The sequence below is a fragment of the Haliotis rubra genome, unplaced genomic scaffold (genome assembly GCF_003918875.1).
Source record: "Haliotis rubra isolate DU_JTF1 unplaced genomic scaffold, ASM391887v1 Scf636, whole genome shotgun sequence".
NCBI classification, from domain to species: domain Eukaryota; kingdom Metazoa; phylum Mollusca; class Gastropoda; order Lepetellida; family Haliotidae; genus Haliotis; species Haliotis rubra.
The window spans coordinates 265,088-291,871 of NW_025767342.1; the positions used below are offsets into that span (position 1 = coordinate 265,088).

Genomic DNA, 26,784 nt, shown 5'->3' on the forward strand with positions numbered 1-26,784 from the left:
GGAAAATGGACCTAGTGCTTCAAACATCAATGGGGAAAATGGACCACCTTGTCTTTCCAACTTTGGGGAAAGGACAACTCTTTTGGACACTGACAGTAACACAGGTAGTGATTTCCTGGTGAAACGGGAAAGTCCAGCACGTGTTGTAAGTGGTGTTAGTTTCGGTGAATCTCTTCTGGCTTCTGACAGCACTCAGAAGGATTGTAGTTCAGGAAGCTTCATGATGTGCTCCTCCTCCTCCAATGCCCCGGGAAAAGTGCGGGTCCACATGTGTTCCCTATGCCATCTGGTCCTGCTACAGAAGGAGGATATGGTTCACCATCTCAGCTGCCACAAATCTTACATCTGTTTGTGTTCCGTCTGACTTTGCATCCTTCATGTGCCACGCCCAGAAGGAACACAAGATGTGTGCGTCAGACCAGAACCCTGTGTTTGTCAACCTTCTCGGACCCATTTGCCACTAAGCTTGATTACATGCTGCATCTGAAGAGAGAACATCCGAAGAAAGGCCAGCCAACGCAGATGGCTGTGAGTTCACAGAAAACATCGCCCATGGTCAGGTGTGAGGATTGTGGGATCAAATTCAACAACATGGCGGGTCTGAAGGTGCACCAGCGGCTGTATCAGGGGACGTTTAAATGTACTCATCGGCAAGACCAAGTGCGTGCAGAGATTACAAGGGTAAGATCAGTGTTGTCAGTCATAGATAAGATGGAACGTCCTTTAATAGACTAGGACCGATTGTGGATATATGTAATGCAAGAGACATTTTTTAGTAGGATTTGGTATACAGGCTATTTTAACTATTTAGAGGGTGCTGATGACGAAACATTAGGATACCAAGCTAAAAAAGGTGTTTTTGACCATCAAAATTGAAAATCAAAATGGGTGCCAACATCGCCTAATATAATTGTAGGTGTGCACATGTTTTCGCCCGTGACTGTATCTCTATTTCATAATTTTTTTTAAGCTTGACTTTTTAAGACATTTATAGAGTGCTGATCATGAATAAATAGGATTCTAAGCTGATAGATGCTTTTGGATCAGTGTTCTCAGTCATAAATAAGATGTTAGGGATTGTCCTCCAATGAGTAACTTTGAATTCTCTGTCCACCAGACTTATTTTCTTCAGCAAACTTGGTGGGTGGTTTTAATGATATTGCTAATTTTCATAGCATCTGTTAAAATCAAATATTTGTGCTTGCTGAAATGATAGAGTGAGTGAGTGAGGTTAGTTCTACGCCACTGTTAGCAATATTCCAGCAAGATCACGGCAGCGGACACCAGAAATGGGCTTCACACATTCTACCCACGTATGGAATCGAACCCTGGTCTTCGGCATGACAAGCAACTTTAACCACAAGGCTACCCTACCGAAATGATAGAGCCTCATGATTCAAAGTAGTTTATGTATTTTTATCACAAGTTGTTGTTTGTTTGATGATTGTTTTAAAATATATGATGTTGATAAAGACTAGCTTTGTGATATTTGCTTCATTTCCAAAGTGAAATATTGTGGAACAAACGCCAGCTATTGCTTAAGATTCATCTCTTTTTCTGAAAGAGTTGTTTGTATCATCCCTGTTTGACTTGACTTAGTTTGACTCAGGCTCAGTATTATTCGTTACCCTGCCATACTGAGTCTAACAAACCCTAGTAGAAGGGCACGTCAGCTAAACATGACTGTCAAATCCAACTCGAGACTGATGGACGGATCTAACCAATCAGACAACGGCAACTATTTAAGGTTCGGCATGTCTGATGAAATTGCCAGTGCGCTTGAAAAAGTTCTTCCACATAAAACAGATATTCGACCTGCAATATATACGCTTAGGGGTTTCTGATGACATGGCTAATATTAACATGATTAGCTTATATTTCCGCAAGATGACATTTTGGAATATTGACAAAAACGCTATTATCAGCAACTGTTTACTCCCTGTTGTGAATAATGGCATCTTCGATTTAGAAGCGATTGTACAGAAAATAGCATTATAAAACGCTCGATTACAAACATTTTCGAGGTAAAAGTTCAAACAGTATTGGCGAATGGGGGCGGGGGCGGGTTAATAAAATGGACTCCGTTCGGGCGTGCGTCCGTCCGTGCACATTTGTCTTTTCCGGAGCAGAACTCTAAAACCGTTCACTATTTCTTCACCAAACTTGGCACATGGATAGATCTGGTGGTGTACTGGTGCCTTTTGGTAGTTTTGGAATTCTGAATAAAATATTGTTGGCTTTTCCGTGGCAACAAGTTTCACTTAGCCTGAAATTGGTGGTAGTGCTCTTTTCCGGAGCAGAACTCTAAAACCGTTCACTATTTCTTCACCAAACTTGACACATAAATTGGTCTAGTGGTGTACTGGTTCCTTTTTGGTAGTTTTGGAATTCTGAATAAAATATTTTTGGCATTTCCATGGCAACAAGTTTGACTAAAACAGAAATTAGTGGTAGTGCACTTTTCCGGAGCAGAACTCTAAAACCGTTCAATGTTTCTTCACCAAACTTGGCACATACATAGATCTGGTGGTGCACTGGTGCCTTTTGCCTTCCACTTTTCTATGTACACACCTCAATATTTGACAGAATCATAACTCGTAGACATAATCATGAATAGTATTTTGCCATTGCGGGGGATATTGATGACTTTGTCTTGTTTTTTATGTTTATCAAGTGTTTCTATTATGGTATGCTGTGTTTCCGGACATTTGGTTCCCTAATTTGTTGTGTTTTTTAGCTATTTACAAATAAACTCACTTTACTTCCAAAATGATTTAAAAACATGCAAAAAGCATGCTTATCCACCCACAGTCTCTGCATTTGTGGTCAGTAAGAGCTTTAGATGAAGGTTAGTTAGTTTGTTGTGTAGCACCGTACTCAATAATATTCCAGCTATATGGCAGCAGTCTGTAAATAATCGGGTCTGGACCAGACAATCCAGTGATCAACAGCATGAGCATCGATCTATCCACCTGGGATACGAGTGAGTGAGTTTAGTTTTACGCCTCACTCAGCAATATCCCAGCTATATGGCGGAGGGCTGTAAATAATCAAGTCTGGACCAGACAATCCAGTGATCAACAGCATGAGCATCGATCTGCACAATTTGGTAACCGATGACATCTGTCAACCAAGTCAGCGAAACTGACCACCCGATCCCGTTAGTCGCCTCTTACGACAAGATAGTCGCCTTTTATGGCTAGCGGATGGGTTGCTGAAGACCTATTCTACCCCGGATCTTCACGGGTCACCTGGGATACAATGACATGACACATTTTCAGTGTATGAAACTCCTAAATACTCAGGAAGCACACATGGCTGATAACTAAAACATGTTGCTGGCCCTATTAACATGTAACCAGTCCTGTGTTAAAAATAGGAACCTGAGATAAGGTGTTAAAATAATGTAATCAATGAATAAATAAATATTGGAAGAAGTGTGATTGTTTCAACATTGTTCATTAGCTGAAAGCATTCTCTAGACCAATCACATTTAGTGTTAGATAAATAGGTAGGCTGATCTGTGGAAGTTATGGTTTGGTTGGGGGCGGTGGGGTAGCCTAGAGGTTAAAGCGTTGGCTCGTCACGCCGAAGACCCGGGTTCGAATCCCCACATGAGTACAATGTGTGAAGCCCATTTCTGGTGTCCCCCGCCATGATGTTGCTGGAATATTGCTAAAAGCAGTGTAAAAACAAACTCAGTCAGTCAGCATGGTTTGATTGATCATGACCTATACAGGCGTCGTCTAGCTACCACAATTGTAAATTATTTTCGAAATATTTCCCATAGTCAATGAGATAGTCAAATATATATCCTTGGAAAATGTATTGGCCCATAGGGCTGGCTATAAAATAAAGTTGTAATCCCGCCATTTAACTAGCAAGCAGCGGGCCGCCGGGCAGACGCTATTTCATACACTGACATTGTGTCAACCAAGTCAGCGAGCATGACAACCAACTCCTGATGTCACCTTATTAAGATATATGAATCACAATTAAACATTCTTGTGATGTAGTGTTATTGGTCGTTAAAGAAGGAACAGCTTTAGACCGAAGGCGGGGAACATCCTTACACTGGAGTTAGTGATACACTATTACAGAAAGTTCAGAAAACACAACATTTTGTCAAAATGTGTGAAAAATACAGCACAATTACAGACCATTTGATTCCATTTGAGACCGATGAAATGGTCACTGACACACAATCTAATAAAGGCAACTAAAACCGAATTTTGCACAGTGACATGAAATTGACAGACCAACTCTGATGATTTGTTACATAATTTTGGACACAGGAATAAAAAAAGTTGTTTAACAAATGAGCTATTTGTTACGAGGAGGTGGGGTGGGGGACCACTTGTTGGTAGAACAGCTAGGTAATCAACAAGCATGTGTAGTGAAATTTCAATTTCACATGTGGAGCTTGCGCACCTGTGAAGCACATTTCTGGTGCCCCGTGCTGTGATATTGCTGGAATATTGCTAAAAGCCACGTAAAACTTAACTCACTCACTCACTCAAGTGATCCTTGTAAGTTATTCACATCAGTTATTCATTTAAGCCATCAATTACATAGAATATCTAGGTCTCCTGACAGCTAGTTTAAATCCTAATAGATTTGGTAGTTTTTCTACCTGCAATGGTTTGGTTTGTGTGTTTCAGGGAACCAAGGACAGTGTTATATTGGCATCAAAGAATGACAGTCAATCTGTGGAAATGGTAAGTGAGTGAGTGAGTGTGGTTTTACGCTTTTAGCAACTTTCCAGCAATGAGACTTGGATACAGTTTTCAATGTTAAGATGTTTTACTACTAGACCTGGTCTAGTGGGTCTTAACATTTACTAGACCTGACTTAATGTCAACTAGACCATACTGTTGGAAGACAAAACAAGGTTATTCTTGTTATCAGCAGGTTTATAACAAACTTTATTATATAGGTAGTATTTTTCCTGTACCACGATTAGTCAAAATACCGTCACATGATTGACTACAAAACACGATATTGACTTGAGTTTTCTGATAAATTACGATATTGACTTGGGTTACTAGAAATAGACAAGGAATCCCGTAAGAAGGGGCTTCCCCCGCTTTTCAGCCAATCAGATCACTCGGATAGATGGCACAATGTGTGCATTAAAAGTTTATGTTAAAACCCGTTTCTCTTTCATTCTATAATAAAACAATTATAGACTCTTGTAGAGGTCGATATCGGTTTTTATAAGGTCAATGAAAACCGATATCGACCTCTACAAGAGTCTTTAATTGTATAATATTCAACACAAAACTGTGTGATATTTTATGTTTTCTTTTGTTCATTATGAATACTGTATTCCTGAGCGTTTGATTTCTCTGAAGGACGTTTTTCATTTAAGAGTAGCTTTTATAATCTTTTTGCTCTTTAATAAGCTTGATAACAGTTTCTAAAATGCTCATAATAGATGATGCTGTACAAGATTTTTAAGAAGAAAATGAACAAATACGGTGATTTGAAACATCGTTCATTAAATATCTACACAACTAGTTGGACGCACCAGACACGATACCTATTTTCACGGCATTATTGTGTAAATTTACATTTTAACATTAATATTACATATTTCACAATTGTCCATGAAAAGATCAACATTTTCTATTCTTAGAGATTAAAAAGTTCTAATTTCCCACCTTTGTGCATGAAAAATAATCACTTACAACCTTCCCAGCATTAAAAAACATGATACAATTGCAAAATGTAAACGATACCTAAACATATTTAAACTGATACTTTCCAAACTAAATATCGATGCAGTTTTGAATGTATCGATAATTGTATAGTCTCAGAAAAAGTATCGATGTATCGTGGCATCCCTACTAAAGTTGAGCACCGTTGTGTTGAACTCTGATAACTCGATATCTCGGTTGTCCCGATATAACATCTCGGTCCCAGCAAAATCATTCATAATTTATCATTATTCAAGCTCTTTTAACTTGATATGGATGTCGTGATATTTCGGATATCTCGATAAAATGTAATGGTCCCAACAAGCAAAATTACCCTTTTGACTCTATATTTGCAAAGAAACTTGATAATCACTTACCTTTCATGGGCAAGCATCCCACTGAACTGAGGTAGTTTACAGACGTTTACAAACGGTGTGGCATGAATCAAAAGGATGCGGTAGAGTAAACTAATGGGGGCTAATTGAGTTAAAGGTGTCACTTGTTTGTTATTCAATTAGGATTAATTAAGAAGGAATTAATTAGGAAGTACTCATTGTTATGACTAAACACTACTGATAACGGATTATTGTTTGAATCTAAACATACTGCGAATCCAATGAGGGTTTTGTGTAATCACGTGACTAACATGTGATTGTTGAGTGAGTTGTTTCTAAATTGCGGAATTGTTTACTTTCATAGTGATATGTGATGGTATGCTCTGGTTTGATGTCTCGAAGTTCGGATAACTCGATATATTTTCTTGGTCCCATGTATATCGAGACAACGGTGCTCAACTGTATTTACAAGACAGTGTCGTTCGGACGTGCCTTAATGTTGAACCCTGTATTTAAAAATGGAAATAGTTTTGATAGTTTTTCCACCTGCAATGGTTTGGTTGTGTGTTTCAGGGAACCAAGGACACTGCTATGTTGGCATCAAAGAATGACAGTCAATCTGTGGCAATGGTTAGTGAGTGAGTGAGTGTGGTTTTACGCTGCTTTTAGCAATATTCCAGCAATATCACAGTGAGGGACACCAGAAATGGGCTTCACACATTGTGCCCATGTGGGTGAAATCGAACCCGGGTCGTCAGCATGACGAGTGGACACTTTTACCATTAGGCTACCCCACCCCCAGGAAATGGTAAGGACAGGGATGGTGGGTCAGCGGAAGGAGTGTCTGCTGTATGTCTGGTCTCGCCTGTATTTGAGACTTGGATACAGTTTTCGATGTTAAAATGTTTTTACTACTAGGCCCTGGTCTAGTGGATCTTAACATTTACTTCATTAAAGAGTAGCTTTTATAGTTGTTTACACATAAATAAGATTGATAACAGTCTCTATTATGCTCACTATAATAGATGATGTTGTCAAGATTTTTATGAACAAAAGTAGATGGAACAGTGAAACAAATGTGCGTGCGGTACATGATGAGCGTTAACCAACACTACTTGTTCTCAATGTTTCATTTAAAGTGCATACCCCCTTGTAATACAAACCAATAATAGCGATTTGAAAATACAATCGTTTATTAAACTACTTTTATCTTAAGTTGAATAAAATTCTGAGATTTGAATGTTCAATTGGCAGGGTAAAATTATGAGGATTCGCAATCTTAATTTCACTTTATTTGAGTTGCCTTTTTGTTTAGAGTGAAATTCATCGGTACGTTTTCACTGCAGACAAACTATAGACAATGTTCTTCAGAGGTACCTTAATGTCAAACCCTGTATTTCAAATGGAAATAGGTTTGATAGTTTTTCTACCTGCAATGGTTTGGTTTGTGTGTTTCAGTGAACCAAGGACAGTGCTATGTTGGCATCAAAGAATGACAGTCAATCTGTCGAAATGGTAAGTGAGTGAGTGTGTGAGTGTGTGAGTGAGTACTGAGTGTGGTTTTACGTTGCTTTTAGCAATATTCCAGCAGTATCACAGCAAGGGACACCAGAAATGGGCTTCACACATTGTACCCATGTGGGTGAAGTCAAACCCTGGTCTTCAGCATGACGAGTGGACACTTTTACCATTAGAACAGGGAGGGTGGGTCAGTGGAAAGAGTGTCTGGTGTATGTCTGGTCTGGCCTGGCCTGTATTTGAGACTTGGACAGTCAGCTGATTTTTGAGAAATTCAATGTGTTACATAGCTGGAATGTCACTGAGTGTGGTTTTACGTTGCTTTTAGCAATATTCCAGCAGTATCACAGCAAGGGACACCAGAAATGAGCTTCACACATTGTACCCATGTGGGTGAAGTCAAACCCTGGTCTTCAGCATGACGAGTGGACACTTTTACCATTAGAACAGGGAGGGTGGGTCAGTGGAGGGAGTGTCTGCTGTATGTCTGGCCTGGCCTGTATTTGAGACTTGGACAATCAGCTGATTTTTGTGAAATTCAATGTGTTACATAGCTGGAATGTCACTGAGTGTGGCATTTAATGACAACAGACACAACATAAAGGGAGACAACTCTTGAAACATTGTTTATTCATTCTTAGACAAAATTGTTGAGAGGTAGGGTGTTTGTTAAGATGGATGGACATATTGTTTTTGATCCAACATGAGTGAGTGAGTGAGTGAGTTAAACTTTACGTCACAAGGACAATATGTTTGAAGGTACGCCACTTTCAAAGATGGCTGAAGTCTGCACAGCTACAATGCCACTAAGAGCGCTACAAACACTTTCTGTTGGTAACAAATGATTCACATTCAGCAAGAATGTTTGCAAGGATGAACCTTGATGAACATAATAAAAATGGATGAACATGGCGTATTGTTTCAAGTAAAGATGAAGATTGTTCTTCATCTGTCTTTTTGTCAAAATGATGCTATACATCTTTTACTGAAATTGACCTGAGTTGGGTAAAATATAATAATTCAATCAGATCTTAATTATAACTTATACAGCATGAACTGCTAATGTACATATCTTCTTCTCAATTTGGGACATTTCACATTTTCACATTTTCTTTCAGGGTATTCCCATTTCAGACATTGAAGTAGGAACTGCAGTCAAACATGATCTGAATCCTGATTCTACATCTGAGTCACAATGCAGAAGAAAATTGACACTTGCACAAAGACCTGCGAGGTGTATGTGATAGGCAGTGATGGTAAAACTGTTATCAAGACAGAATCTGGAGCAGAAAACACTGTTGTTGCCAGTGATTCATTCATTATTACAAGGAACGATGACGACGGTGGTGATGATGATGATGATGATGGCGACGACGACGACGACGATGATGATGGAGAAAAGGATGCGGATGGCAGTAGACATAATACCATAGAGTCAGATCCAGGTGGACATGGCGTTGTAAACCCATCTGAGATCATCATGCCTGGTTTTGGCTTCATGGGAAGTGACGCAACCAAATGGACAATGATGGTTCCCATGGTTACCGTTAAGAAAGAACCGGAGGAATGTATGGAGAGTGTGCACGGATGTCAGTCTGTGTTAGGTGGCAGGGACACTGACGAAGATGTCAAGACAGAAGTAAAGGTTGAACCTGCAGATCCAGAAACAGGAATCACATTAATGGCGAATGGTGTAGAGCCTGAATGGATGCTGGCAATGAGCTGTGGGGATGGAGGTGATGAGTTGGACAGTGTACAGGTGAAGCAGGAACCTGTTAGTGATGAGGAACTCTCTCAGACCGCAGTTGGAAATATGGTGTACATTCACAAATCATCGCAGGATATATTTGATGAACATGAGAGACAACCACCTGAGACCCAATAACAGCTTGTAAGTCTTGGTACTGTAGGATCACTGAAACCTGTTATTGAAGAACAACAAGTACCACAGCAGTATTCTTTGACTGAAGAAAAATCAGTAAAACAACAACTTGTTGCAAAACTGAAAATAATACGACAACAGGGAGAACTGGCAAAACAGCAATCTGAAAAACAGCAACCTATAGCAAAACTGAAAACAGTTAAACAACAGCTTTTAGCAAAACGACAATTAGCAAAACATCAACGACTGGGGTTAATGCAAGAACCTGTGAAAGCAGAGCCACCAACTGAAAAGCTACAACCTAAGGAAAAAAAAACAACAGGAAACACCGCAGCCAGCAGTAGAACAATTTACCGCGAAACAACCATGGATCAAGATACAACCAAAACCCCAAACTGTGGAGTCAAGCTTGTCTGTGACCAATGAACAGTCTCTGGTTATGAGACACGAGCAGCCGAGGATACAGATCCTCGGCACAACAGCAACCGATGGTGAAACTGAAAGCCCTGGCTCAGCAGCAACCTGTGGTGAAACCTCAAGCAGTGACCCAACAACAACCGATGGTGAAACTGAAAACAGTGGCACCACAGCAACCAGTGGTGAAACATCAAGCAGCAAGACCACTGCAAATGATGGTGAAACTGAAAGCTGTGGAAAAACAACCAATCGTGAAACTGCAAGAAGCAACCCAACAGCAACCAATGGTGAAACTGCAAGCAGCACCACAACAGCAAATGATGGTGAAACTGAAAGCTGTGGAAAAACAACCGATGGTGAAACTGCAAGAAGCAACCCAACAGCAATCAGTGGTGAAACTTCAAGCAGAAACACAACAGCAAATGATGGTGAAACTGAAAGCTGTGGAAAAAGAACCAATGGTGAAACTGCAAGAAGCGACCCAACAGCGACCAAACAGTGGTGAAACTGAACAGTTTGGTACCTAAGCCTCAGACTGTGATAAAATTACAATCGCTGATACAACAGCAGACTGGGACAAAGCATAACCAATTGTTTATGTTTCATGTGGTGAAATGTCAAGGATCGCTGGAACAGGAAGTGGTCATGCCCAAGCTTGGACCACCTTCGCTGTATGAGTTTGGGATATGCAGCAATACATTTAAAAGCCCCGAAGCACTCATTGTTCATGTGAAAACCCACTCTAAGAAGATGCATCAGTTGAACAACCTAATTGGAGGCAGCTTGTCCTTCTCTATGAAAGTGGCTTTGGAACGTAAGAACGCTCTTCAATCCAGTTCTACGGACAAATCATATGGTTGTCCTATATGCAAGGACACTTTTCTGCAATCCTCGCAACTCTTAGGACATATGCAGACGCACCAAGTACAGAAACAGGGGAATGTCACGATGTGTATTGTCTGTGGCTCACAATTCAAGCAGGCCTCAAGCCTGCGTAAACACATGCACTGTCATATGCGGGAGTCTGGGAAGGGTTTGACGGAGCTGGTGGCCAAAGTGGACCCTGCGTTGATGCCAGTAGCAGAGGCTTATCCCTGTGAGCAGTGTGATTTGGTGTTCCGTTCCAAGAATCGGAAGGCTGTCCATGTTCGTTATGTTCATAAGCAAATGACACCGAACAAGTGTGTGCTTTGTGAGAAGAATTTTTATTCGCCATCGGAGTTGGAGCGACACATGAGGACACACACTGGGGAGAAGCCATTTGGATGTGATCAGTGTGGGAAAGCCTTTGCCCTTTCTACCACACTAAAGGATCATCTGCGATCCCACACTGGGGAGCGGCCATTTAAATGTTCTATATGTTTCAAAGCATATTCATCGCCATCGATACTTGGAAGATACAAGCTCACCCATGTTGGTGAACGAAAGTTTAAGTGTGACATCTGTGCTAAGAGCTTCCTGTATTCCAACTCACTCACAGTGCACATGAGGACTCACACAAGTGACCGTCCATTCACCTGTAACATCTGTGGAAAGACGTTCACAGCCTCATGTCACTATCGTGTTCACATGCGAATCCACACTGGGGAGAAACCTTACAAGTGTACATTCTGTGAAAAACAGTTCAACAACTATGGCAGCCATTACCGCCATGTCCGCACACATCAGGAGTGAAAGTTAAGCGGGGAGGAGGACGAGCAGGATGAGCAGGAGGACATTCCTGAGGTCTTGGAGGTCAAGCAGGAGGTCACATCCAACGACTCCGGAGATGAAGGTGATCTTGAGCGTAAGCTTGTTCCATTTATGCTGTCATCGGCTCTGAAAACCAACTTGTTGCAAACACAGGGAGTACCAGATAGATGCCAAGTTAAAGAAGCCAAACAGAAACCGAAACTTGTATCATTATTAGCTCCAAGGACAACAGTTGCTGATGGATCAACTGTTGTGTCTGCAGGGGCTGGGGCCTCAAAAACAGCAGTAGCCAGTGGTTCCAGTCTCTTGGCAGGAGCTCATGTGATGACCTCTGCTCTGCTCTGCCCGTCAAGGTGCTGAATCAAAGACCACATCTGCTCCAAGTACAGCAGTAGGTGATGGATCGATACTTGAGGACCAGAATGATCAAAAGACCTCAGTTCCGTTAAGCACACAGGATTCAAATCCTGATGCCCGCATGAATCCAGTCAAAGGCAGTCTGGGTAGTGTTATCCTTGAGTTAAGTGAACCTGTTAATTTTGGTAAAGCTGTGCATCCCTCACATAAGCAACACATCCAGAAGGCGGCAGTTTACACAAAGGTGATCACGACACAGCCTAACCAATTGCCCCCTAGTGAGTTGGCTCCACCTAGTGTGAATAAGAACCTGAAACGGCCATTGACAGGACCCACCACTTCTTCATGGAAGACGGACACTGTCAAAAGGAGGCAGACAGAAACTGGACCCATTCAGAACAAATCCCTGTCCACATCCAACACCATAACGCAGCTGCTGTTGTCTCAGACAAACAGTTGATACGAGGCGTATGTGCCAGGGGAGGGGGTAATACATGCTACACAGAGAATATTTCCTGTCTAACTTTGTGATGTTCTTATCCACAGACACTTCATCTGGGCAATATGTGTTGTGTATATGGGCAATATATACTATGCACACTTTGCTAAGGATCAAATCATGGATTCAACAGAAAAATATGATGTGGGATCAAATTTGGTTTAAATATCTAAGCTTATTGTGAACATGGATTTCAGTATGTCATTTAATCTTGTGGATCCCATACCTGCTATTGACAGGTGTGGCGTACTTGTCAATGACTCGTTCCATGATTTGCAAACTGGTTGATTGGTGCCATGAAAACCATTTTTATGGTTTCTCATGTACCAAGTGCATAAGGTTAGATTAAACTGACTGACTGAGTTTGGTTTTACGCCGCTTTTAGCAATAGTCCAGCAACATCACGGCGGGGGACACCAGAATTGGGCTTAACACATTGTGCCCATGTGGGGATTCGAACCCGGGTCTTCGGCGTGACGATCCAAGTTAGATTAAAGCGACTGTCTGCCTAAAGAGGGGTTACCATATACAGTCAAATCCCGATGAGTCGAATCGCTGGGGACCAAGTAAAAGATTCGGCTTATCGATGTATTCGAGACATAGGTATGTCTATAAGGGTAGAAAAAAAGATGATTCAATATTGAACAATTCCTTTATTCAGCACATCATATCTAAATACGTATAGCAAAACAATACATTAGGTGACATAGATAATGGATAATAATGGATAATGGAAACAAACATTATACAAATGAGAACACATTTCAATACTAGCATAATAAAATACAAAATACATTTACCTCTTAAAATCCATGAACAAAATCTATCGGCAATCGATAGATATACTTGTACATGCCGCCACCTTGAATCTTATTAATACAAAAAGATGAACTCGCTTCTGGAAAAAGTCTGACATTAATGTTTGTTTCTGTGAATTTCCCTTACATTTATCCAGTTACATTTATCCATTTTTAAATGGATACAATTGCAAATTATGAATCTATGTTTAAGTGAAGTTGTGAATGTTTGGGATCCTTAGCAAAGTGTGAGTAGTATATGTGGTTCCTTTGAATTAGACCTTTAAAGCTGTGATCAAGAGACTCTTGATATGGTGATTATGTGTATGGATGTATGTGATATAGACTTCTGTAAGAATATGTTGTGTGAAGCTTTGTGATACAGTAATCCACTGACAGTTCTGTGTTCTAGTGGAGTATGTATGTTAAACTGTGTCATTATGTGTCAGTGGGATAGGACTAAAAAACTAGCTTTATTTTGGACTTGCTGATCCATATAAGAAATATGACCATTTCTGTGCTCGGCTCTGGGTGCTCATTGGCCCAAGCACCTGCTGGTGTTCCTGTCAGAGGGGGTCGGTGGGGTAGCCTAGTGGCATTGGCTCGCCACGCCGAAGACCCGGGTTCGAATCCCCACATTGGTACATTGTGTGAAGCCCATTTCTGGTGTCCCCCGCTGTGAAGTTGCTGGAATATTGCTAAAAGCGACGTAAAACCAAACTCAGTCAGTCAGTCAGTCCTGTCAAGAGAAAGTATGGCTTGATTCATTGGTCGTGACTTCATTTGTAATGCAGTATACGTGTATAAGCTCCACACTGATGGAGGAACGTAGTACAACCAAATCTGTTATACATTGTTGATCCATCGAGCTTGTCGGCCATTTCTTAGCCAGACAGATACTCAATATTTCAAATCACAAATGTTGGAATATTGTGTACAACTGACCTCTTGCTGAGCAGATGTTTACTCTTGTTCAAAACATTGTAGATCCGTCAAGCTTGTTGGCCATTTTTTAGCCAGACAGTAACTCAGTATTTTTCAAATCACAACTGTTAGAATACTGTGTACCTCTTGCTAGTAGATCTTTAATTTTGTTCAAATCACAAACATTGGGATATGGGTTCAGGTGAGAGTATGTTTAGTTGTGTACTGCATCATTCATTGAGGTTTGTAGATAGATCCAGTTAGAGACTTGTGAACATCGAGCCTTACCCCAGACCAATTTTATTTCTTGTTTTACGGATCGTATTTTTTCAAGAATAAGAAAAAAAATAAGAACTCAACTCAAAAATGAAAATCCTAATGTTTTATTGGTCAAAAATGTAAACTTACAACAATTTGTTTTATTGTGTTTTGCCCCATATACACTTCATAAATTGCCAAAAGTAAAATACTTTTAGTATTTAAAAGGAATATTACTTTGACAGGTGATTTTTTTTTATTTTATATATTTTCCCTCCTGCCTTTAGGTTTTCTGAAGACAAAAATCCATAAAACAAGAAATAAAACTGGTCTGGCCTTACCATGAATTAAGATGACACAGATGTCACTGACATGATGGATCATGTTGTTGACTCCTACAAACATCGTCAGTTCCTTCTTAACCAGAAGGGGGCGGTGGGGTAGCCTAATGGTTCAAGCGTTGGCTCGTCACGCCGAAGACCTGGGTTCGAATCCCCACATGGGTACATTGTGTGAAGCCCATTTCTGGTGTCCCCCCGCCGTGATGTTGCTGGAATATTGCTAAAAGCGGCGTAAAAAACCAAACTCAGTCAGTCAGTCAGTCAGTCAGTCAGTCTTAACCAGAATCCTCTTGCACCCACAGGGCCGGTGGGGTAGCCTAATGGTTAAAGCATCCACTCGTCACGCCGATGACCTGGGTTCGATTCCCCACATGGGTACATTGTGTGAAGCCCATTTCTGGAATTCCCTGATGTGATGTTGCTGGAATATTGCTGAAAGCGGTGTAGACAATACTCACTAAGTCAAACTGTCGATGGACGGTTAAAGCGTTGGCCCGTCACGCCGAAAACCCGGGTTCGAATCCCCACATGGGTACAATGTGTGAAGCCCATTTTTCTGGTGTCCCCCGCCGTGATGTTGCTGAAATATTGCTAAAAGCGGCGTAAAACCAAAACTCAGTCAGTCAGTTTATGGATGACGACTTCTTTATTGTGAGGGTCACGACGTTTCGAGGTATGTTCTTACTCCTCCTTACTCCTTTCACCTGATGTGGGAGTAAGGACTTACTTCGAAACGTCGTGACCCTTCACAATAAAGAAGCTGTCATCCATAAAACTCTTGCCTTTATGTGTATCACTTCTAAATGCCCTTCAAAGACTCCAAGAATTTGCTTATTTTAAGAATGTGTTTCAAATGTTGATGAAGAATTTGCTTATTTGAAAATGTATGGGACCGTTCATAATAAATGGCTAGGGGGCGTGATGAGGATATAAGGGGGTCAGCCATTTTGTTCTGGAGAGGGGGCAGTTCATAAATTTTGTACACATGTACTAGTGGAGGTCAGCAATTTTGTGCATAAAAATATTTTAAAATTATGCTTAAAAATTATGGGAAGGTGGGGGGTCATTGATTGTTTTACATGACATTCAGAGGGGTCACTCATTCACATTGTACATTCTTCTCCATAAAAATCATCATCACCACCTCTAGCGATAAATTATGAACGGTCACTAATCAAGATCCTTATTAGCTGACTTTTGAATGTATTTCTGATATTAACTTGAAAATATTTCATCAGAAACCTGTGTTTAGGTTGATTATTGATGAGACAAATTTGTCTTTATTAAAAGATCCAAACTGAATGTAATTGAATAATCTTGTGTATTATTTAGTATTGTTATCCCAGTGGTATAAACATTTCCAGAGAAGAACTCCAAAACCATTAAATATTTTAGTGGGGTAGGCAAAGACCGGGTTCGATATCCCACGTGGGTACAATGTGTAAAGCCCATTTCTAGTGTCCCCAGACGTGATGTTGCTGGAGTATTACTAAATAGCATAAAACCATACTCACTCACACTTCTCGCTCAATCCATTCTGTGAAAGTGCCTGGCCGAACAACTATTTATAATTTGGTGTCATAAAACAGAAAATGTCTGCAATTGCACCTTATTGTGTATGTAAACGCAAGATTTCTTTACATTTATTTCAGTGTACAAATTCTTTCAAATTAAATTGTTTACTAAGTTGTGACAATTGGTTTTAAGTATTTTATCCATGGTGGTCCAATAATTAAAACAATTAATATCTAAAGTTCATTTCCATTTAAATCCTTATCAGTCAAAAGTGTAAACAATGTGGCCCAGTAAATTTCCGTTATCCTGTGGCCTTCACCTTCATGTGTGATGTCAAAGTTCACAGGTCACATCATGACCTCTTCAAAGCTCATGCATTTTGGAGCACATGCTTGCCAGTGTGTATTGGACCTCCATCCTGCCTGGTTGTCACCCAGCTGACTGTAAGCTGAACTATGTAAAGACACATATGTGAGTACATTACCATTTCACTGCTAGGTTGTACTATCTCAAAATTACAATGAAATTGTATAGATGCCAAAATGTTAATTGGTTGTGCAAAAATTGTTAATATATTTCACACAATTATTTGTAAATTTGTAGTTGTTACTTTTGCAATTTCAATGTATTCACATATCATTCGAATGAAACATTGAATGTTATGTGCTATGAAATTTGTACATTTTGTGAATTTCATCGAAAGCTATTGTTTGTTGTAGTTTTCTGAACCTCGTCAGCTCATCAGCAACTTTACTCTTCAAGTGAACGCAATAGGATTCATCAAGTCCTCAGCAGCAGCCATTTATTATGAACTCTAACTCCTTAAATATCAATACATTAAACCCTGTTGCTGCGAGTATCAGTTTTTGTGTTCTGCATTAACAGTGTATTTATTGTGTATATGTAGTTTCTGAGACTCTAAAAGAGTTTGAAGGTGAGTTTGGTTAAACCTCTTTGCTATCTTTTCCTTATTGCTTTCTTACCTTTTAAACATGTTCATGCATATTGCGTTCACATTCTTTAACAAAAGCAGCACTTTACATAGTTTTACACTAAGGGACTGTTCATAATTTATGGCTGGAGGGGTGGTGATGATTTTTATGGAGGAGCATGTACAAAGTAAGTGACCCCCCCCTGCATGTCATGTACAAAATCCATGACCCCTCCTTCCCATATTTTTAAAGCATAATTTTGAAATATTTTTATGTAAAAAATTGCTCCCCCCCCCTCTAGAACATGTGTATCAAATTGATGACCCCCCAGTACCTCCCAAGAACAAAATGGGTGACCCTCCCTTAAAATCATCATCATTTCCCCCCCCCTTCCCCCCAGCCATAAATTATGAACGCTCCCTAAAGTCAGTCCTTAATATGTTGGAATTTGAACCACTGTGGCTGAGAACATTAAAACGCAGATTTAGAAATTTGGCAGCTGTGATTGGATAATATTGTGTAAGGTTTTTGCGCTTATTTGCTGTACATTCCTCTAGTAACTAAATCTGTTTTTTTTAACGTGATATTTAGTCCTTTGTAACAGCTGACTTTACCTGTTGCATGGGGGCTCTCATGAAGACAAGGGAGGCAACTAAGTAAGTTATTTATCAGATTACCTCCCCCTTACCCACTGTACAAGTTACTCAAAACCAAATATTTTCCCATGGACTTCTATAGTAACAGTGTGCAAAATAGTTTCCGAATTTGGGGCTAGCTATGCCTGAAAGTTACTAGCCCACAAAATATTTCACTAGCCCGTAATTGGAATGTGGTCATGAACATTTTAACCAGGCCATAACCTTGCATGACTTAAAAGTGTATAACTTAACAAGTCAGAGAAAGGGATATATTGACAAAATGATTCCATGAAAATTCAGCCAGTCATGCCAGTGACTTGAGATTTACTGGCAAGACTGGATTTTTACTAGCCACAGGCTAGTGGGCCAGTGGCTATTCCGCACACTGTATAATAATGGTATATTTTTTAAACAAATAACCATTTTCATCTGTGCATAGTCTGGCCTTAAAGCAGAAATAAAAATAAATAAATGACTACCTTGGTTTGTTGGTTTGTACACCATACTCCGCAATATTCCAGCTGTATGGCGGCGGTCTGAAACTAATTGAGTCTGGAGCATGTGCATCAATCTATGCTGTTGGGATACGGTGACATGTGTCAACCAAGTCAGTCTAAACAGCCGATCCCGTTAGTCGCCATGACAAGTGCGGTTGCTGAAGACCAGTTCTAACCCAGATCCTCACAGGTAAATGACTACCCCAACCAGTTACTTTTCCAATTGCACTTGCACAAGTCTCAAAGGTAGTAATTAATAGTTTAAATGACAATTCCTAAGATAATATAAATAAACTGACACATTGTCCCCCTCACAGGCTGCATCCTTACTGTCTGTTTATTTTGACTTACCCTAAAGGATAGAATTACTCTTTAATCCATGGGTTTAGCATTCAGTGCAGCCAAGTACAAGACGCTTAACAGACCAGCGCCACTTTGGCACAAAATGTCACCAACTTGAAAACCAGTGGTCACATTCAGTGTAAGTTATCATCTTTGAGAAGACAGCAGTAAATATAGAAAAATATGTTCAGCATTAACTACTGGATGAGGGGCAGCGGGGTAGCCTAGTGGTTAAAGCGTTGGCTCGTCACGCCGAAGACCCGGGTTCGAATCCCGACATGGGCATATTGTGTGAAGCCAATTTCTGGTGTCCCCCGCCGTGATATTGCTGGAATATTGCTAAAAGCGGCGTAAAACCAAACTCACTCACTAACTGCTGGATGGATGTACACTTAAAATCCCCCACAAAAATCTTACACAAAATGTTCCAATCACAGCTGCCAGATCATTCAGTCTTCAGTGATGTGCTTGTTAATGTTAACCTACGGAATCTGATTCGGTAAAACCTTGAAACCACTGTATGAAATAAGCCGAAAACCGAGCCAGACACCAGGACTTGCAGCTTCAAAATGTTACCAGCCCAAAATGGATTTAACCCTACTATACCAGACAATTGAAAGAAAATAAGTCAGTTTTTAGTGTCGCTGTTTTAGTGATAATATATGTCAACACAGTGCTTTGGCGTTGCGATACGATAGTTTAATGTTCAGACAGTAATTGTCAAGTCGAAATGTAATGCCCAATTTGAAAAACTGATTGAGGATATGGCGAATTTAATCAGATGTATGGAACATGTTATCTGAAAATTTTACCAGACCATCCGGCTGACTAGCTGTATATTTAGACCATCCATCTGAAATCTAGTCGTGTCTCGGCGGTCGGACAGGCCTTGTTTCATATACTGACAGTACCCGCCATGCTGCAGTAGAAACCAAACACACAACCATGTATGGCTGGGTAAAAAGATTGATAATCAGAAAGTTGTCATGGGAAACATACTATAGGACAATGTGCCACCCTGAATATAGGCATTGTTTTCAGGTAATTGGATTTTCGATTAGAATGTGTTGAAAATTATTTACGCCATCTACTTCACTGACAGTTTGATGCATTCAGGCACAGAACTTTTTAGCAAGGCCATTAATGGCATAGATAATATATATTTTCAAGTATTTTTATGTAAGGCCAGATCAATTTTATTTCTTGTTTTTCGGAGTTTTTGTCCTCAGAACCTAAAGGCAGTAGGAAAAATAAAAAAAATAAAAAATCACCAGTCGTAGTAATATGCCTTCTAACTACTAAAATTATTTTACTTTTGGCAATATATGAAGTGTATATGGGGCAAAACACAATTTAATTTTTTTTTTGTAAGTTTACATTTTTGACCAATAAAACATTAGGATTTATTTTTTGAGCAGAAAAAAATTCATTTCTTTTTTTTACGTAAAACAAGAAATAAAATTGGTCTGGTCTAATCATTTCAGCAATATCATAATCATTTTCAATACAGATATATTTTCCTTATTTTACTTCTTACAGCAGTGAAAAATATTATAATTGTTGAAACAGGTTAAGAGCATATGGCGCATACTTAAAGGGAGGTAACTGTTGCATGTTATTTTTCAGATTGTCTCCCCCTTCCCCAGCACAAACTCATAGTTGCATCTTGGCTATACAAACTGTGAGTCACCCTGACTTACTGCATGTTTTGTGACCTAACTTTTGCAAGATCATGACAATAAACTTGAATCTTTAAAAAAGGATTGGAATTTTATGACCATGTGAAATGAAGTATGTCAATTTAGATTATTTCCAATATATTTATATGTTAAATCAAATCATGAAACCCTGTACTTCATCTAAGCAACAATATATAGTTAAAAATGTGCAATGCCACAGGATTATTGAAAAGTTATTTCTTATACCATATGGTCTCTGCTTATACATGTACCTACTTTCAGTCATTCTATTGGCAAGAGAGATGCTTTGCTATATTTCTGTGATACTTGTAGTGCAATCTTTCTCTCTATACAACAACCCGTGAAGGTCCGGGTTAGAATATTGATGTCTGTAACGGGATCGGGTGGTCAGGCTCACTGACTTGCCTGACACATGTCATCTGTTCCCATTGCGCAGATCGATGCTCATGCTGTTAATCACTGGCTTGTCTGGTCCAGACTCGATTATTTACAGACCGCCACAATAGAGCTGGAATGTTGCTGAGTGTGGCGTAAAACTAAACTTACTCACTCAAGTGAATTCTGCAGGAATCTCTGGTCAGGACAGGATTGAAGCCAGCCACATCTTCCTAGACTCGGTAGGTTGATGTGGACATTGCCCAGCAAGTCATGACTCCAGGCTTCCACACGACACCTGAACAACAAGGACAGTTTCATATGATATGCAATATTGACAAACTTAATGGATAACAACTTCTGTTATTTCGTGTGCGACATTCGTATAACAGATTACAGATTCTTGTAACATTGGCAAGAATATGTATTGGAACTCGACTCCAACCAGGCTTTTGGTTGACACATGTCATTATATCCCAATTGTGCAGATCGATGCTGATGCTGTTGATCATTGGATTGTCTAGTCCAGACTTGTACCATTGTCAAGAATCGGCACCGAAACTTTTCTCCCACCAACTGCTACCACATATAAGTATTATTATTGAATTTTTCATATGTTCATTTTTAACAGTATTTTTTGTTTTGTACTTGATACAGTGCTGGGAGTTTACCAGCATGTCTTATGGTGGAAGCTTTCTTTTACCAAATTTAATATTGTAGTTTGTAGTTCAAAATTGAACAACCTTTATGGATAACAATGTCTTTTATTTCATGAGTGACATTTCGATACAAATTCGAAGAATCTGTATCTAAACTCGACTCCCACCAGGTTGACACATGACATCATACCCCAATAGCGTAGATCATGTTGTTGATCATTAGATTGTCTGGTCCAGACTCAAGTATGTGCAGACCTCCGCCAAAAAGCTGGAATATTGCTGAGTGGGACAGTAAACAACAAACCAACCAACTGTAGCAGACCAGTGTATATTATAATACCTCATCGGAGCAGACCAGTGTATATTATAATACCTCATCGGAGCAGACCACTGTATATTATAATACCTCATCGGAGCAGACCAGTGTATATTATAATACCTCATCGGAGCAGACAAGTGTATATTATATACCTCATCGGAGCAGATATGAAATATAATGAGACCGATGAAAGCTGTACAGCATATACAATGTTACTGTGACAAAAGTAATTTCCTTCTTTCGACTGCATAGAACAATTATTTGGCAGTATTCAAGGTAATATCTGCATTTTGGGATGCTAACGAAGAATTACATTTTAGCATATTGGGGAAAATATAGAATTGCTACATATTTACGTGCTAATTGCTAGTCGTAACGATACAGTTGCCAGAAACCATATGGCAGCATTCGGTCAAGGTGACCTGATCGATAGTCCACATTTGTATGGATTATTAAATCTGCAGTATATTGGTTACCATAGTTACGAGCAGCTGTCATTAGGGATTCTTTATGGCACCTTTTGAATCTTGCTCTGTATGTTTTTACAGATCTATAGTTTTGAAATGAATCGGTTGTTTTCTGGGACTTAATGTTTGAGAGTGGGTTTTGAGATTGGGTGGTTGGAGGACACCATCTGTGTCAACACCATTTGTGTCGGCCTTGGAGGTTTTCTAAGGTCACTAACCTCAGCTTAATCCTGGTGTTTTGATTACATTCACTTCCCTGTATATTGATCCTGTTGCACAAACAACATGAGACCAACACTGATCACGGTAGACAACTCGTGATGCAAAATGCCAATATTTTCAGTTGTCTCACCCTTTCCCAGTGTGTCTATCCACGAGTGCACATACAGAGTAACGTTTAGTCTCTGAATATGCATAATTTTGATAGTAATAAATAATCCTATATAAATAGAAAAGGAGCCCCAGTGAGATGGCAAATTCAGAAGAAATCTAAACTTGTGTCATTTAGGACTTCAGCATTGCAGGGAGGGCTAGGCAGTAGGGAAAATAATGTGGTTCGGGGACTGTGAGACAGGCTACATTGCAGGGAGGGCTAGGCAGAAGGAAAAATCATGTGGTTCAGGGACTGAGATACTCTACATTGCAGGGAGGGCGAGGCAGTAGGGAAAAAATGTGGTTCAGGGACTGTGCGACAGACTACATTGCAGGGAGGGCTAAGCAGTAGGGAAAATAATGTGGTTCAGGGACTGTGAGGCGGACTACATTGCAGGGAGGGCGAGGCAGTAGGGGAAATAATGTGGTTCAGGGACTGTGAGACAGACTACATTGCAGGGAGGGCTAGGCAGTAGGGGAAATAATGTGGTTCAGGGACTGTGAGATACTCTACAATGCAGGGAGGGTTCATGGATGGTAAGACAGACTACATTGCAGGGAGGCTAGGTTATAGGGAAAATAATGTGGCTCATGGATTGTAAGACAGACTACATTGCAGGGAAGTGCTAGGCAGTGGGGAAAATAATGTGGCTCAGGAACATGTACGGACATGTGGGATACATACATGTGATATAGACATGTTGTACTGGCTCAGGGACTGTTGTGTCTGCGCAGAGCAGTTGGATGTGAATCTGGGATAATTAATTACATTTAGACAAAATATTAGAATGCAAATGTTGATAATCCATTGATTAATACCAAGATCACATACATTTTTTTTACTGTGACAAAGTGGGGAAGGTATCACCTGAACATGGAGACTGAGACATAGTGTGCGTGGTAGCTTAATGGTAAGAGCTCGGCTTGTCCAGCTGCTGACCCAGGTTTGATTCCCAGCATGGGTAGCAGGTGTTCGATACCACCATCAACATTCAGGCCAGAACTCTGACTGAAACATCATGTTGACACTCATTTATCACTACTTTTCTATCATTTTTAAAACATTTTATCTGTTTCTTCTGAATTTAATCTCAAATCAATCCTGATAGCATTTCTCTTTCTTCGGCCTCATTCTGTAAAATCTGTAACTAAGAGTACAATATTGGTGTCCATGGTTACTAGATCAGGTAATTTCTCATCGGTCTATCATGTCACAGCCCCTGAGAGGCCACAGCAGGGTAGCTGGCAGGGGCAGATACAGCTTTTTGAAAAAAGGGGAGTTCACACTATTGAGGAAATGAGGGGTGCACACTTCATTTTCACCCGAGTGTCAATGGTCATTTAACAAACTTTCACCCCCCTCTGGATCCGCCTATGGCTGGGTGGTAGAAGCACTTGCTTGTCAGGCCAAGTTTGGGTTTCATTCCCTTTCATGGTAACATATATACAGATCTTTCTGGTGTCCTGTGATCAGGCTGACAAAATTTTAAAAGGATGTAAATAATCATCCATAGACAAGGATATCATCATCGAAGCTCTAGTGACATACTGACAAGGAACCAAACAACAGGAAATCATGTAAATTGTTTTTAAAATCAACACTTTCCCCATGCTTGTTGTTTGTTGGCTACATGCCAATATGTTACTTTTTGTTTTTACTTCCCTAACCATGTAATGAAGTTTGCATGCTGCAAGGACAAAAAGGAAGAAAAAATGTGAGGTTGTCTTTGTTTTTGCAAGCAGGACAATATTTTGTTATTCACCATTTGCTCAAGTGCAGGTGTCACTGCCTTTGTCAACATATTGAAGGAAAGTAGAGATTGAAATCTATGTGGTTAAAGTGTTTGTCACACCAAAGACGCTTGCTCGCTCACTCACTCACTCACTTTTCAGTTGAAAAGATTATTGTCATGAGTTCTAGAAATGATAAAACTCAATGAAAATAGGCAAATTATTTACAAAACTTTAACCAAAATGCAACTGTTCACATGCATGATATTTGCCCATGATTTACAGCAATTTGATGCATGATCCTCTTGCAATTCATCTGCATACGGTTTGCAGTTGATTCCCCCTTGTTAATGGAGGAATCAATCTTCGATGTAACCATATATATACATAATATATAGTGAGTGTTTTCAGTGAGTCTAAACTTTTGATGGGAAGTATATTTTTGTGTGTACAACTGTCAACCATCGATTATGGCAAACGTGGCCATCTGTTGCCTGACACTCAAACAATAGAGGATGAACGTAGGTGGAAACTGCTAGAGGGCTTTTGTTCAATGCTCAGAATATTGGAGGCTTTTGTTATGAATTGTCATTCCTCAAAAACATTTGTACCACTTTGTAGTGAGTTATTTTCAAATGTACGATATATTTAGTTATTTATTTTTGACAGTAACCAGTTCAAGTGAGATCTGAAAGAAGAGGAATGACTGACTGACATGATGAACTGACAGAGGAAAATGGTGACTTAGTTTGAGTGAAAATGTTGACTGAATACTACTTGAAGGAAGTATGTGCATATGTCTTCCTGTTTGGGGCTGACTTTAATCTGTCTTTGTTATTGACAACTTAGCTTTCAGAACATTAGATGACTTAATAAAGAGAATGTTAGCGAAGATATATATTTTGTTATGATGAGTTATATTTGAGTTTGAAAGGAAAGAGATGAGATTTAAGGAAATCAGTGATGGTGATGGTTATGGTGATGATGGTATCTCAGTGGGCTAGCACTATAAAACCAGCTTCAGTCTGGGCTAGTACAAGCAGCCGCACATACACATACACACGCATGCATGTCGTCATATGAGCAAAATATTCTCAAGCACGACGTTAAACCCAATTTCACCACCACCACCACCACAAAGGCTACAATTATGACGTGTCCTTACATGTTTTTAGATAAATACTAATGTAATATGACCTTTGATGCTTTTGGATAAATACTAGTGTAAGGTTATAAAAACCAATCTCCCAGACATACTTTTCAACAAAAGTTAGGTCTACATAGTTTCATAAATAGCCTTAATCTGTTTCATATCTATAAAGGTGTCATCACCTTTATTTGAATGACATAATGCTAATACTTCAGTTTAGACTCCCCATACAAGTTCAGATCCACACAAGGCGGTGGGGTAGCCTAATGGTTAAAGCGTTAGCTCGTCACGCCGAAGACGCAGGTTCGAATCCCCACATGGGTACAATGTGTGAAGCCCATTTCTGGTGTCCCCTGCCGTGATGTTGCTGGAATATTGCTATAAGCGGCGTAAAACCAAACTCACTCAGTCAGATGCACACACACGGCTTGTGTGATATGACCATATGCTATGATAACTTAACTGGTAATGATAAGATAACTTACACTAAATAGCACCATAAAATAATGGTGTATTTATATACTACCCATCAAAAGTTTAGACTCACTAGTGTAAATGTAGCCACTTACTTTAGTCAACTGTTCTAAAATAGATTTTGCAAAATATTCCATACTGTTTAATGGTACCATTTACACATGAACTGATGTATTGTAAAACAAATTTGTAACGTTGAAAAGATTATGGTGATGAGTTCAATAAATGATGAAACTCAGTGAAAATTGGCAAATTCTTAACAAAACTTTACACCAAAACACAGCTGTTCACATGCACGGTATTTGCACATGCTTTTCAGCAATTTGATGCATGATCCTTGTACAATTCATCTGCATAAGGTTTGCAGTTGGTTCCCCAAGTTAGGTGAGAAATTCATCTTCGATGGAACCACATATGTACACATAACATAGTGAATGCTTTAAGTGAGTCTAAACTTTTGATGGGTAGTATAGTTTACAGAATTTCCTGAACAGGATGTTTACAGTGACATATGCTGGCCTGTTTCTCTGTGAAGTAGTCGATATCAACAATGCATACATCGATTGGTTAGACTGAATGTCAGATTCGAGGGTCAATGTTATCTTTTAATGTCATGCGTCACAGATCTGCTGGTGGAATCTGAAGCCACACTCATCTCCATGTCTGCTGATTGGCTAGTCTGGGCCAGGAGACTGTTTAATGAATTTCTAATTTACCCAACTCCTGGTCAGATCAGGCGTTCCTGATTTATCTGGCTCGTCACAGTCTGGGTCACAGCTATGGCTTCAGGCTTGAATTGATCATTAATTACATCATTAAGTGACGTGATTTTAGGGTGTTGTAATTCTTGTTGGAGCAAGTTTTTACCTGCGTCAGAGTTCCAGGTGATTAATC

The 26,784-nt window shown here is 39.8% G+C and overlaps 1 protein-coding gene and 2 long non-coding RNA genes across 3 annotated transcripts; all 3 read left to right on the plus strand.

Moving 5' to 3' along the window:
• Window positions 1–4,660: 4,660 nt before the first annotated feature.
• LOC124256702 lies at window positions 4,661–8,681 on the plus strand. Its single transcript, XR_006893048.1, has 4 exons — window positions 4,661–4,718; window positions 6,608–6,664; window positions 7,493–7,549; window positions 8,671–8,681. It is a non-coding gene; the product is annotated as an uncharacterized LOC124256702 (long non-coding RNA).
• A 1,809-nt stretch (window positions 8,682–10,490) lies between these two features.
• LOC124256698 (zinc finger protein 239-like) lies at window positions 10,491–11,676 on the plus strand. The gene has a single exon (XM_046690669.1). The coding sequence runs from the start codon at window positions 10,497–10,499 to the stop codon at window positions 11,523–11,525; it is 1,029 nt and encodes a 342-aa protein (XP_046546625.1). The 5' UTR covers window positions 10,491–10,496; the 3' UTR covers window positions 11,526–11,676.
• Window positions 11,677–16,488: 4,812 nt separating this feature from the next.
• LOC124256703 lies at window positions 16,489–25,138 on the plus strand. The gene is made up of 3 exons (XR_006893049.1): window positions 16,489–16,705; window positions 17,142–17,168; window positions 24,936–25,138. It is a non-coding gene; the product is annotated as an uncharacterized LOC124256703 (long non-coding RNA).
• The last annotated feature ends 1,646 nt before the right edge of the window (window positions 25,139–26,784 follow it).